The sequence below is a fragment of the Callithrix jacchus genome, chromosome 5 (assembly GCF_049354715.1).
Source record: "Callithrix jacchus isolate 240 chromosome 5, calJac240_pri, whole genome shotgun sequence".
Classification (NCBI taxonomy): Eukaryota; Metazoa; Chordata; class Mammalia; order Primates; family Cebidae; genus Callithrix; species Callithrix jacchus.
In genome coordinates this window covers 53,946,696-53,959,844 of record NC_133506.1, presented here as the reverse complement: position 1 = coordinate 53,959,844, position 13,149 = coordinate 53,946,696, and the positions used below count along the sequence as shown (strand labels likewise).

The 13,149-nt window shown below is 38.7% G+C and overlaps 1 protein-coding gene and 1 non-coding gene across 2 annotated transcripts in view; one reads left to right on the top strand and one right to left on the bottom strand.

Moving 5' to 3' along the window:
• Window positions 1-1,145: 1,145 nt before the first annotated feature.
• Window positions 1,146-1,286, top strand: LOC118154137 (U4 spliceosomal RNA). The gene has a single exon (XR_004744035.1). It is a non-coding gene; the product is annotated as a U4 spliceosomal RNA (small nuclear RNA).
• A 2,557-nt stretch (window positions 1,287-3,843) lies between these two features.
• RAB22A (RAB22A, member RAS oncogene family) overlaps window positions 3,844-13,149 on the bottom strand; it is a 61,332-nt gene continuing 52,026 nt past the window's right edge. Inside the window, exon 7 of the mRNA XM_035299031.3 lies at window positions 3,844-11,747. Within this exon, the coding sequence (XP_035154922.1) occupies window positions 11,650-11,747 (98 nt within the window). The 3' untranslated portion in view covers window positions 3,844-11,649. The remainder of the gene's footprint in view (window positions 11,748-13,149) is intronic.

The following is a 13,149-nucleotide window of genomic DNA, read 5'->3' as shown; positions in this document are numbered from 1 at the left end:
CATGTTTGCTTGTGTGTGTGAGTGTTTTAACTGTTAGATGTTCTCATTTATATGCAAACAAGATATGACCTGACCTTATCACTTGAGTGGCTGATGGCAGTTTTAATGTTGATGATAGTATACCACTGGCGCAGATTCTACACTCTAATGTTGTGCATTAGCCTCTAATTTACATTCACAGTTCTGCAATTTTCTTCTTAAAAATGCCCTTTTTCTAATGGAGAGGAACCTTGTAGCTTTCCCGTTATATTTTCCGTATATTTTATTTAAGAGAGGCTTGTAGGTTCATTCTGTACGGAATATTAATAAAGAGAAATCTGACCCCCTTGTTCTGTTCCTACCCCTCTAACAGCAGTATCTGACGTTCTGTTACCTTCAAGCACATTTCTCAAAATGTGGTCTCTGGATTTTTAGATTGTTTCCTGGAAGATGCTGAAAAATTGCGCCAAAAAAAAAAGCAAATAGAAGTCTGATTAAGATAATTAACAAAGTGATTCATTTTGACCAGGTGCTGGCTGAAAGCTTTCATTTTTTCGTTCCTCTCTTTACAAGCTCCACCGGCGTCATAATGAAAAGCAACAATACTCCTGGTGGGTAAATTCTAGAAGGCTGATGATGCTTGGCTTCCCAGCCAACACTTAGGTTTTTAGTGGAGAATCATGTTTTTGGCCAGTATTATTATAAGCCAACAACTGACAGATTTAAAAGGCTTTGTGTTTTATAATTTAGTATCTCAGTGGAAATCTGCTTCCTAAATTCTAATGGCAAAAAATCTGCAATAAACTTGGAGGTTACTTAGAAATCTAGGTCCATAATTTAGTTCTTGTAAGTCCAAGGCAAGCAGCCAGTTGCTTGTGGAAAAAAAGCAAAGTTCTTTCGTGCCTGCATTTCAAACATCCGTTTGTTTTGGTGTGTGTTAATTTGTGTTTTCCTTTTTGGTGCAGCAATTTCCTTTTTCTTGGCATGAACAAATGAGACTGGCTTCTACCATAGTTCTGTTTTGACGGGGTACAGACTGTAATATTCCCTTTTTCTTTCCTGAGTGGGGGCACCTAGATATTCTCCTTCTTAACGGGTATTTATGTATGCTCCCTCTAACCCCTATTGTCCAAGAGGATTTAGGGCAGCTTGAAAAGACATATATTAGCTTTGCGCAGTGGCAGTATCATAGCCAATGAGGTTTTTCCGAGGCGCGATTATTGCTAATTGAAAACTTTTCTCAATACCCCGCCATGATGACTTGAAATATAGTCGGCTTTGGCAATTTTTGATAGTCTCTACAGAGACTGAAAAAAATAAAAAATAAAAGATATAAATAAAAATAAAAGATAATAAAAGATATAAAGTGTGTAAAACTTTATAGCATACATAAATGAAATGAATGTATGCTATGAAGTTTTACACACTTGCCCCAAATCTGGCTCTAAGGTTTTTACTGACCAAACTGAAGTTCATGTGTGTGTTTAAAAGGGGAAAAATAAGACAAATGCAACTTCAGTGTATCTATTGAGCCAATTTTCATTAATGATTTGAAGACAGGATCAGGGTGCAAGAGTTCTTGATTTTTTTTTTTAATAAGAAAATAGTCCGGGCCGGGCGCAGTGGCTCAAGCCTATAATCCCAGCACTTTGGGAGGCCGAGATGGGTGGATCACGAGGTTGAGAGATCGAGACCTTCCTGGTCAACATGGTGAAACCCCGTCTCTACTAAAAATACAAAAAATTAGCTGGGCATGGTGGCGTGTGCCTGCAATCCCAGCTACTCAGGAGGCTGAGGCAGGAGAATTGCCTGAACCCAGGAGGCGGAGGTTGCAGTGAGCCGAGATCGCACCATTGCACTCCAGCCTGGGTAACAAGAGCAAAACTCCGTCTCAAAAAAAAAAAAAAAAAAAAAAAAAAGAAAATAGTCCATACATACTCATGGCAAAAAAATTTAAAAGTACAGAAGTACATCTATAGAAGAAAGTGAAAACCAGGTGATGCTCTGTGGCCCAAGCCTCAGAGGTAAGTTCTGTTAACAGCTTGGACTGCAGACTTCCAGACTTTAAAAGCAGCAAAGAATAATGTCAAGTGTTAGCAAGGATGCTGTGCAACTAGAATTCTTGCACACTGCTAAGGGGAGCAATACTGATACACCACTTTATTTTTATTTTTTGAGATGGAATTTCGCTCTTGCTGTTCAGGCTAGAGTGCAGTGGCGTCATCTCGGCTCGCTGCAACCTCCACCTCCCGGGTTCAAGTGATTCTCCTGCCTCAGCCTCCTGAGTACCTGGGATTACAGGAGCCCGCCACCACACCTGGCTAATTTTTGTATTTTTAATAAAGTCAGAGTTTCACCATGTTGGTCAGGCTGGTCTCAAACTCCTGACCTCAAGTGATCCACTTGCCTCTGCCTCCCAAAGTGTTGGGATTACAGGTGTGAGCCACTATGCTAGTCAGGTACACCACTTTATAAAACTATCTACAAAAGCCAAAACAATTACAGATGTTGAGAATGTGTGTGTGTGTGTGTGTGTGTGTGTGTGTATTTCTCATGACCCCATAATTCCACTCCCAGGCACATGCCCAAGAGAAACTGTACAAACCTTTATACCAAAGGTGTACATAAGGTTCATTGTGCTGCATTTAAATGGCAAAAATTGGAAAAATCCAATGTCTATCAATATAGAATAAATGGTAGTTTATTCACACAATGGAATCCTATATAGCCGTGAGAACAAATGAGAATATGACATACCATGTTGGATGAAAGAACCATGCCCATTTGGAACCATACGGCATGTATAGAAAGTTGAAACCAGACAAAACGAATCAGTCATGTTAGAAAAGAAGCACAAGGTGGGGCATTCGAGGTATGGTAGATGTCCCACTTTGTGATCTGAGGGCTGGTTATGTGGGTAAGCTTTGTGAAACTGAATCGAGCTGTACCCAAGATTCATGGCATTTTTTTGTACATTGTGCTTAAAAACATGGAAAAAACTAAACAGCAAACCACCAGACTTATATCAAAGTTATTTTAACTGAATCAGAAAAGGATTATCAGAGAGACAGCTTACAAAAATAAATTATGTGGGAGTGTTTATGATTTGTTAATGCTGTGTTAAACGACAGCTATCGGTATCCCACCAAGATAGCCACATGCGGTAAGCTATCCTCCCTTGGTGAGATGAAGGAAACACAAGTCAGAGAGGTTAAGGACCTTGTCTAGGGCCACAAGGCCTGGAAAGATACTCTCATGAGACTCAAATCCAGGCGTCTGTCTCAAGCCCTCTCTGCTCTCTCTGGCTCCCTCACTTGAACTTGTAGGTACTCTTTGGCACAACTACACTCTACAGGCAAATGTGCTTCTACCTAAAAGGAACAGCAAAGAGAACACGGCTCTGTGTGAGCCAGTGCTTCTGCTGGCAATGAAGACTACTGGGGGTGCAGGGTTCAAGTCAACACTACGGTAGGAAGACTAGCATCTTTGATGAAATCCGCAAAATAATGGAAGATGAGGGTAGACCATTTATTCCATAAGGGCGTTGCACTGTTCCTTTCTTCCAGGGGCAACAAACTTCCCTCTGAGTGCTCACTGGTAGCCTTGCTGACCTGTCTCTAAACCCCCCGTCTTAACTACTGAAGAGCAGGGAGAGGTAGGAGTTGGGGAAGATAAGGATATGGGAAGCTGGGAAGCTTCAAATACCTTGATACAAAAAACTTGCTGCTCACCAGACACTACAGTTGTCAAAATTCTGGTACTTCAGTATCCAAAGGTCATTTGAAAATGACTTCAGAATATTTGGTTAAGAAGAACATATGATTAGTAATATCACAAAGAGAAACCATTTGGAAGGCAAATATGTATATTTGTAAACATAGCATTTTATTAACAAAATGTTTACACCTTTACAACAAAACAGTGACTCAGCGTGTTATATTCTATAACAGTGTATTATAGAATATTCAAGCTAAAACAGTATTATTTAAAGGTATGGCAAAATCAACTTTCATTTGCAAGCTATCTACTAGGAGCATAGGTATGAAAAGAAAAATCTTACAACAAAAAACCAAAGGTCTAGTTTTCTTTTGTCAGCATCTATAAACAATACAGACATCATATGGTTTACGTCGACTTAGGTCCAGCCCAAGGTTAAGACTGCAAAAGTAAAGTCTTCAAACATCCAGAGAAACTTGGCAAACCACCGCGGCAGCATTCCATTACAGGTAACCAGGCCACATGTCATGCATGCAGTGAAGCCAAGGCCATACCTTTGGGCTGTTTCTAATAGCGCTACGAAGCGGCCACAACTGTAAGCAACTGAATTTTACTTTCATAAGAGATACTATTATAAAAAGGCACAAATATCTTATTCCTTTCATCAGGTCTTGAAAAGGCGACATTCTTAGGAGAAACAGATTGCTGGTTGGATGGCTTAGCCTTTTTTTTACTTTTTTCATTTTTTTTACGTGTAGGCTCATTGCTGTAGCTGTTTTCTTCAAGACTTGATTTGGACTTTTATACATTTAGCAAATGCTCTGTTACAAATTCGGCAAAGTTCTGACCACTTATGTTGACTATCTTATTACCAATGGCAAAGAACAACAACATTTTGTCAACTGGTCATATTCCCATAGTAAGATAGTGCTGCTCTTCTCTTTCTGAAGTACGGGAGTTCTTCACCTAAAACTGGCCTTTGGCTTTCTTATTTTATTTATATCTGGCTGGTTTTCTTTTCTTTCAAAAATTTTAAATTAAGAGTTGTCCATGTTTTTGAGGTACCTGTGATATTTTGATGCCTATATCAAATGTCTAATGGACTGAATCAGGGTAACTGGGATTTCCTTCACCTCGAATATCTTCCTTTGCTTTGGGAACATTCTGATTCTTCTAGCTATTTTCAAATATACAACAAATTATTGTAAAACGTAGTTTCCCTGCTGTAATATAGAATGCTAGAACGATTCCTTCTATCTAACTGTATTTCTGTACCCACTAATCAACTTCTGTTCCCTACAACCCCAGGCCTGTGCATTTCTCACAGTGCTTGTTAGAAAAAGCCCCAGCTGGAGGGGGTGGGCAACCTCTGCTGCTGTGACCACGGAAGTCCGCAGGGAAAGGTGTTATCACATATGCTGAGGAGGTGGCTGGGGCCATGTGTCTCTAAGGGAGAGCCCACAGGAAAATGAGAAGAATAAGCAAAATAAGGCGAGAAGTCTGCTTCAATCACAGAGATGGTAAGATGTAAATTCTTAAGAAGGTCAGAGGAATGATTGATGATTATGTGAGTGACTCATAAAGTGAAATGATGGAAAGACTGAACTGTGTAAGAGTTAAACAAAAATCTTTTCCAGGGCAATAACGCTCTGTCTACACAATACAATAAATGGTTTAAAAATAAAGCTACCTTTCTGAGGAGAAATTCATGCAGAAATTAAAAAAAAAATAGAGCTCAGGAGGTTGAGGCAGGAGAACTACTTGAACCTGGGAGGCAAAGGTTTCAGTGAGCCAAGATTTCGTCATTGCACTTCAGCCTGGGTGACAGAGAGAAACTCCATCTCAAACAAAACAAAACAAAACAAAACAAAACAAAACGAAACGAAACAAAACAAAATGAGCCACTAATCAGTTGCTCTGACTAGCCAGCTGCTGCTAATTCACCCTGCAATGAACTGACCAGTTGCTCTGATGTCACAAGCATGAGCCATGTTAAGACAGTTTCATAAACTCCAATGTCATAACTTCATATACAAAGTATGTGAATATAAACAAATTCAAGTGCTGGCTTCAAAATTTTTTAGGAGTAAAACTGATTATTTGAGTATAAACTTAATTAAAAAGTAACGGGCAAGTGATACAAGGATTAAGCCCCAAAGCAAAGTCAAGCGCCACCATGGGCGTGGGCACAGGGACTGCTCACGCCAGTGGGCCCCATTCTACTTGAGGGGGCCTGTGAGCTCTAATCAGCCTAGAGGAAGAGGTATGCCCAGCTCTTCTACAACATGATGTTCGTGCTGCAGGGGTTTCCTTGACAATTTCAGTTCTGAGTCAAAATCATTGGCCCTCTGTATGAAATGCTATTTTAAGGATAATTTCCTCCACAGGACTGCATTAAACAGTTTCCCTAAACAATGAAAAGTTCCTCAATCAAACAAAAGGTGGAATCAGTAAAGCTGGGATGTTTTGTTTGTTATATTATTAATGTCCACAGTTTAAAACTTACAATGTCTTAATGTCAATTGAGAAAAGGTCTTTAAATAAATCACTACTGGCTGGAGCGGTGGCTCACATCTGTAATCCCAGCACTTTGGGAGGCCAAGGCGGGTGGATCACCTGAGGTCAGGAGTTTGAGATAAGCCAACATGGTGAAACCCTGTTTCTACTAAAAATACAAATATTAGCTGGGTGTGGTGGTATGTGCCTGCAAGCCCAGCTACTTAGGAAGCTAAGGCAGGAGAATTGCTTGAACCCAGGAGGCAGGTTGCAATGAGCTGAGATCATGCCACTGCACTCCAGTCTGGGCGACAGAATGAGACTCCATATCAAAAAATGGAAAAAGAAAAAAAAAAAAAGAAAAAATCATTACTATCTTAGGGCTTTTAATTGTCTGATAGGACTTGGCCTTGAATTCTTGTTCATAAACAGAATTTTGTTGTTGCAATTATGATGCATTTTGTAGGGCACTGGGCACCATACACATCTAGAAATGAACTTGCAATAAATTAAACTTTTCTGGTTAAATCTGTTAGACACCATGGTTTTAATTTCACCATCTACTAATGATACATCTCAATCTTACTATTCTAAAATGTTCAATGTAATAAAAGGAATAGATGGAAGGTTTGAGATTTATTTATTTTTATTAAGCTTATGAATCCTTTTGTTTTGAAGCCAAAAATATCCTGGCCTGTCCATAATTGATTATACTCTAAAAGGAAAGAACACAGATTAGTTATTTCTGACGGTACAGACCGTCAAATTACACTTGATCTATGCTACTGGAAGTCCTTCTAGATTTGGAAAGTAAATCATTTTCCTATATGCTAAGAGAATACTGAAAGACAGAGAGAATATGAAGATTCTTGGTTCTATTTATTCACTTTCCACATTATGTCTAATGAAACTTCATCATAGTAGGGCTCTCACTTATTATTCTTAGATTGAAAAAATGGAGGCTCTTGAAAAATGTAATACCCTTCCAATAATTTTTAGACTTTCATTTGAACATAAAGCAGGACAAATGCTCTAGAATTCCACTAATGTTTCTTGCAAATCAGATAATCAGATTGCCTGGATTTCTATTACTAGAAATCAAGACAAGAAACTCCGCTGTCCAGAGACATTTTCAGAGGTTGCTTTTTTTAACTACTCAGCTAAATTCCACCCCTACTCCCTTTTTTCCAGAACTATAAAGTATCATGTGTATCTCCTGGATTATTTGTTGCTTAGACTATTTTTTAAAATCATAGTACAGCAGGAGTTAAAACGAATAGCCTAAACCTTAATCTTGAATCATTTAAAAATCCTTTTGATACATCAAGCTACCTAGAGGCAGGTATATAGTTAACAGTTTGACCTCTGAAGGTACATTCCATTCTTTCCTTTAAAAAATATTAACTGTTACGAGGTAGAAAATCTCTGGGAGTCAAACTTGGTAAAACTGTCCTTTTAAAACAAATGTAAATTGTGATTTTTATGGGTTCAGTATCTAGTTTGTCACTGTCATTTAAGTTTCATTACAGAGTTAGAAGGAATATTTAAAGCCCAGTGAGGTTAGAGAGGAGAGCCAGCCCGAGTTCGTGGGCTGTCAATTCCCAAATGTTCTAGAACAAGTATAGCTAAGGAATTTCCAATAATTTTTCCCTGCAAGAGAAGGGTTTTCACAATACATACACAGGTTCCTGCTGAGACATGTGGATGTTTGGGGGGCTCATCTGTTATTTAAGTAACATACTGTGCACCTGTATCTTATACTCTAAGGGCCTGTGAATCACGTCCTTGATATATTCTGAAAGAATAAGTGAAAGTACCAAAAAGAATTTTGTAATTCACTCTTAGAATCTAAAAGATGCCTGTAACCATGAGCAAATGCCTTTTTGAGCTGGAGGCTGACGTGCCAATTAGTGCAGTGTCATCGGAATCTAAATCTCCTGTTTTAACACAATGCCCTAAAAATACTAACATTTTGGTTTGATAGCTACAGGAAAGTTAAAGGATATTTTCATTACTCTATTTCCCAGAGTTTAATTCAGATGGGCCTCCTAGACCAATTTTCCTCCTTGAGAACAGAAAAAAAGGTACATACAAGACTTAAAGAGAAGTTGTGAAATTAAAGGTGGTTTCCTTTCTCTTTAAATATGTAAGAATAAGAGAAATCAATAACCTCGAGGACAGCAGCCCACATAGAGGAGGAGATCAAGCCTTAACACAGATGTTCTGGTCCTTTCAGACATCCAGAAAGTGTGTACACAATGGGGAGCAGGCACTTCAAACAATATTGTAAAAGGGTCACAAGAAAATAAGTTACTTTGAAAAGAACAAAATCTTTCAGCTGCTTTGTGCAGAACTTATCCTGACTGCAGCTGACAAGCAGGTGATGGAGGTTTCATTTGGAACCAGAAGGGCTTGCAGTAGGTACTTCTCCCCAGTCACTTCTTACAGAGAGTTTAAAATGAAGAACACTTAATCATGATCTTACTTTATATTCTTTTAATCACCAGATGATAGTTAATTAGTTATCATAGAATCAGAAAAACACTTGTGTGAAAAGAGTTCTGGAGACCACTGGTTTGTAGGACTGGACACCTGCAAAGAGCTTATTTCAATTTCTCTGAAAAGAATCAACATACACTTGTAGCTAATTAATAATTTTCTCTTCTGTTCAGTTCTGAGAGTTTTAAAAAAATGGCCCTGTATTGAGAGTGAATGAGAGTGAACCAAAAAATTTTTATAGATGGGCCTATGTCTCAATTCCTTTGAATCTAGCCTCTTCTCCAAAAGAAATTGTTCTAAAGAAAACATGAAATGTTTATTAGGTCATTGCTTACTCAGGTTAATAATCCAAAATGTGTTCAAAATAAAAGTACTTCTGACTTTAATATTCATCTTTGCATTTTAGAAACAAACAAAATAAGCAAAAACATTTTTTCCCTGCTTTCACTGAGTATGGATTATGGATCTTAGCTAGCAGTTTGCTGTTGTTGCTAAGCATTAAAAGGATATTACATGAGAAACAGTGCCAAGTCAACTTCTTAGGCACACTGATGAAAATGAGGGAAGGGGTCCAGAAATGCCTAAGTATGAGCTTCATATCACTCATTCTGTTCATAAAACATGTGGCTATAATAAAACAGAATCACCCCCTACATATGGGAGGGAGTGTGAGAAATCATGAAATCAGCAAAGGCCTGACAAGACGGACCCACGTTGGGGTAGGTACAGTAAAACATCACGGTAAGATCAGACGCATCCAGACGCCTCACTAGTTAAGAGGAGGCTCAGAAGACCTTGCCTTTCCCCATGCATGGAGACACCATGCAATCACCAACAGCTACTGGTGGGTTTGGTGGAAAAAATGTGAAGGTCATGTATTTGTACTATCTTTTGGTAAAGTAAGATAGAAAGGGTCACACACACTTTGTCTCTTCAGTAATGAGTCAAGCAACCTCTGTTTTTGTTTTGTTGTCGTGGAGATAGAGGCCCCACAGTGGGAATTCTAGGGACATACTAGGGCGGTAGCCAGATGCCTGGGAACCATCTGGATGTATACAGAAGAAAGTCAAACTACTTTCAAGTGTAAAGGGCCTAGCCCTGGGAATCACTTGGCTTCTTTAGGAGCTTGCTAATTTAGCCCTGGGGAGGAAGCAAGATCCAGAGTATGGAGCATCCACATGTCTTTTAAACAAAACAAAGTTAGAATTTTTACTATCTGCATTCTTTCTATATAATTTTAAAAGAGAAAAAAAAAATTCCAAATCCTTAAGATATACAACAGGGAAAAGGGAATTGTTTTTTACTTAATCTGAGTTATAATTTTCCCATTAAAATTTATCCATATTAAGTGGGGGGGCACACAATAATAACAATTATTTTTTTTAAGTTTCAGCTGTTCAGTTTAAGGATAGCTCTGAAAACACAATTTAGTTTGAAATTCAAGCTGTTTCATTTCCTATTTAATCTTGTAAATTTCCTTCCCTTACAATACTCAGGTTGGAAGGGTGCCAAATTAGACCAGGAACAAATTTTCACCAACTTCACTTCAATGCTTTATTTTTAGATTATATTAAAAACCTCATTAGGCTCCCTGAGGGAAAAGAGTGTTAACCACTAACAGAGGCAGGGGAAAATAAAGGAAACAGAAAGATCAGCTAAATTGTTAACAAGGAAAGCTCTCCTGAAACAGTTGGTCTCAGGCTGCTATACAAGCTAAAAGAAACTTATTATCAAGATCAGGTAAATGACTTGAGATTGGAGCTTAATCTTTAACCCCCAGGCTCATAAGGACTAGTCAGGCTTGTCAAAGTGGCATATGTCTTTATTATGATTCCCAGATGGGATCTGGCAGGAGGTGGGTGGGTGGCAAGGAAGGCAGAGAAATCTTTAAAGACTGACGCTAAGTGCTCTATGCCTTTATACAATACCAATGTGCTTGAGTCTTCCGTTAACAGGCTGAAAACTGGGCGGGCATACGCAAAACTGGGTGCAAGATTCAATGGAATGTCAAATGAAACTTAGAATTTATTAATGTATTTACAGAACTTATAATCTTTAAGCAATGGCCTCATAAATATAGACTACAACTTTACATATGCTAAGCAACAGATACTTGTTTTTCTCCACCAAAATACTTGGGTTAAAAAAAAATTGACAGCATTTACACCAACTTCTTTACTTCCTCTCTCCTTCCTGTTTCAACAATTGCTAGTCAATTAGAACACATGAAATTCAATTTATTCCAGGCAGCTTCTCTACCATCACCATCTTGATCATGAGAGCTTGTTTTAAAAAGGTGCCAGAAACATGTGTGGTGGCACACACATGATGAGGTCAGAAGCAAACCCAGGGTGAGCTACGGATCTGCTGCTATCATTGTTAATTTACTGTACATATCCTAGGCTAACATATTCAATGAAAAGTGCTTTAGAGATGGCAGAGATGAAGTCATTTTCATCAGTCCTATAAATAACCCATTTTAGCTTCAGATAATAATTGTCCTTTCTCCACTTAGACCATCCTACTACAAATGATAAAACTCCCTCTAACAGTGGTGACAAAAACCAAGGAAATTCTAATCTCCACAAGGTCTTTTTTTTCCCTTAAGAACCACAAAGTGCTAATTTTCCCTTTACAAATGTTACATAAAATCTTGATTACAAAACTACTCAACAATTTAATCTTACCATCCATACAATTATATGTTCCTTTCAGCAAGGTCAAAAGCCAATGATGTAATCCCTTTGTACACTAGAGATTCTTTACATAATAGAAGTCCACAGACTGAAATATCATTGCTGCAGTCTTTGGAGAAGAGACTGGTCAATATCTATGAATCGTTTTTGCACGGAGAAGACTCAAGACCGGCTAGGTGGAAACTGGTGGCAGGATCCCGGACCTCCTGTTAACTTTCAGGACCACCTACTTCATCATCAAGTCTGAGAGGCTGAGGTTCGGTCAACAGCAGCTCCGCTTTGGCTCTGAAGGCTGCCTTCGGAGTTTGAAGCCCTTACCACCAGATGGCGGGTTGGCGTCAGTGGATGGAATTCTTCGACCTAAACCAAGATGAGAAGAGGGAAGGGAATGAGATTTAACTTTCTAAATCTGTCCATTCTCAGACACAATTTTACAGATGCAATTTGACAGGTTTCACTGAAGTAAAAAAAAAAAAAAAAAGAAAAAAGCTTAATAAACTTTTTATACTGGAATAATTTTAGATTTATAGAAAAGTTGCAAAGATGATATGGAGAGATCCTGTGTATCTCCCACCCAGTTTCCCCCAGTGTTGATATATTACCATGGGACATTTGTCAAAATGAAGAGTTCAACATTGCCACATCACCATGAACTCCAGACATTTTTCAGATAGCACCAGTTTTTCCACATGTCCTGTTGCTTCCCAGGATCCAAACAAGGGTATCACATGGCACTTAGCAAAAGTTTTTTTAATTAAAAAAAGCCACATATTAGAACATTTTGTTCTGAGTAGGTAATACATATAATTTATTTTTGAAAAGTTCAATTGGAACATGGGTGTTCCTCTATCTCATGACCAATGCCACCACTGTGACCTATTTCTTACGCAGCCTTCCAGAAACATATATGCACAAACACTCATAGGCACACCTATATGCCTACCCACCTTCCCTTTCCAAGGCCAAATGGGGCAAGAAATAAAGCAAACTGTATGCACCATTCTCCATCTTGATACTTTCACTCAACATATCTTGGAAATTGTGATATTATAGTACATGCAGAAAGAGCTGCCGACTATTTTTTTTTTTGAGACAGGGTATTGGTTCTATCGCCTAGGCTGGAATGCAGTGGCATGATCTCGGATCACTGCAAACTCAGTTTCCTAGGTTCAAGTGATTCTCCTGCCTCAGCCTCCCCAGTAGCTGGGACTACAGGTGTGCACCACCATGCCTGGCTAATTTTTATATTTTTAATAGAGATGGGGTTTTGCCATGTTGGCCAGGTTGGTCTTGAACTCCTGACATCAAGCAATCTGGCTGCCTTGGCCTCTCAAAGTGCTGGGATTACTGGTGTGAGCCACTGTGCCTGGCCTGCCGCTTTCTTTTTAACAGCTCTAAAATACTGCATTTATAAATGTACCAGCACTCATTCAATCATTTCTCTATTGCGGGGTATTTAGTTTGTTTCCAATATTTTGATGTTATTAACAAAGATGCAAGAAGCATCTTTGTGAACTTGTGAGTATATGCGTAGGATTAACGCCAGGAGTGGAAGAGCTAAGTCACGCTATTCTACTCCTGGTATTTGTCTGACACATACACTATATTCCAATGTCTATCTAGCACAAATGCAGGAAGAATGTGCAATTTAAATTTTGACAGATGCTGCCAAATTACCCTCTGAAAAGGCTGTGCCACTATATTCTCCTACCAACAATGCATGAGAATGAACAGGTTTCACTTTACTGCCCGTGAAGCAAAA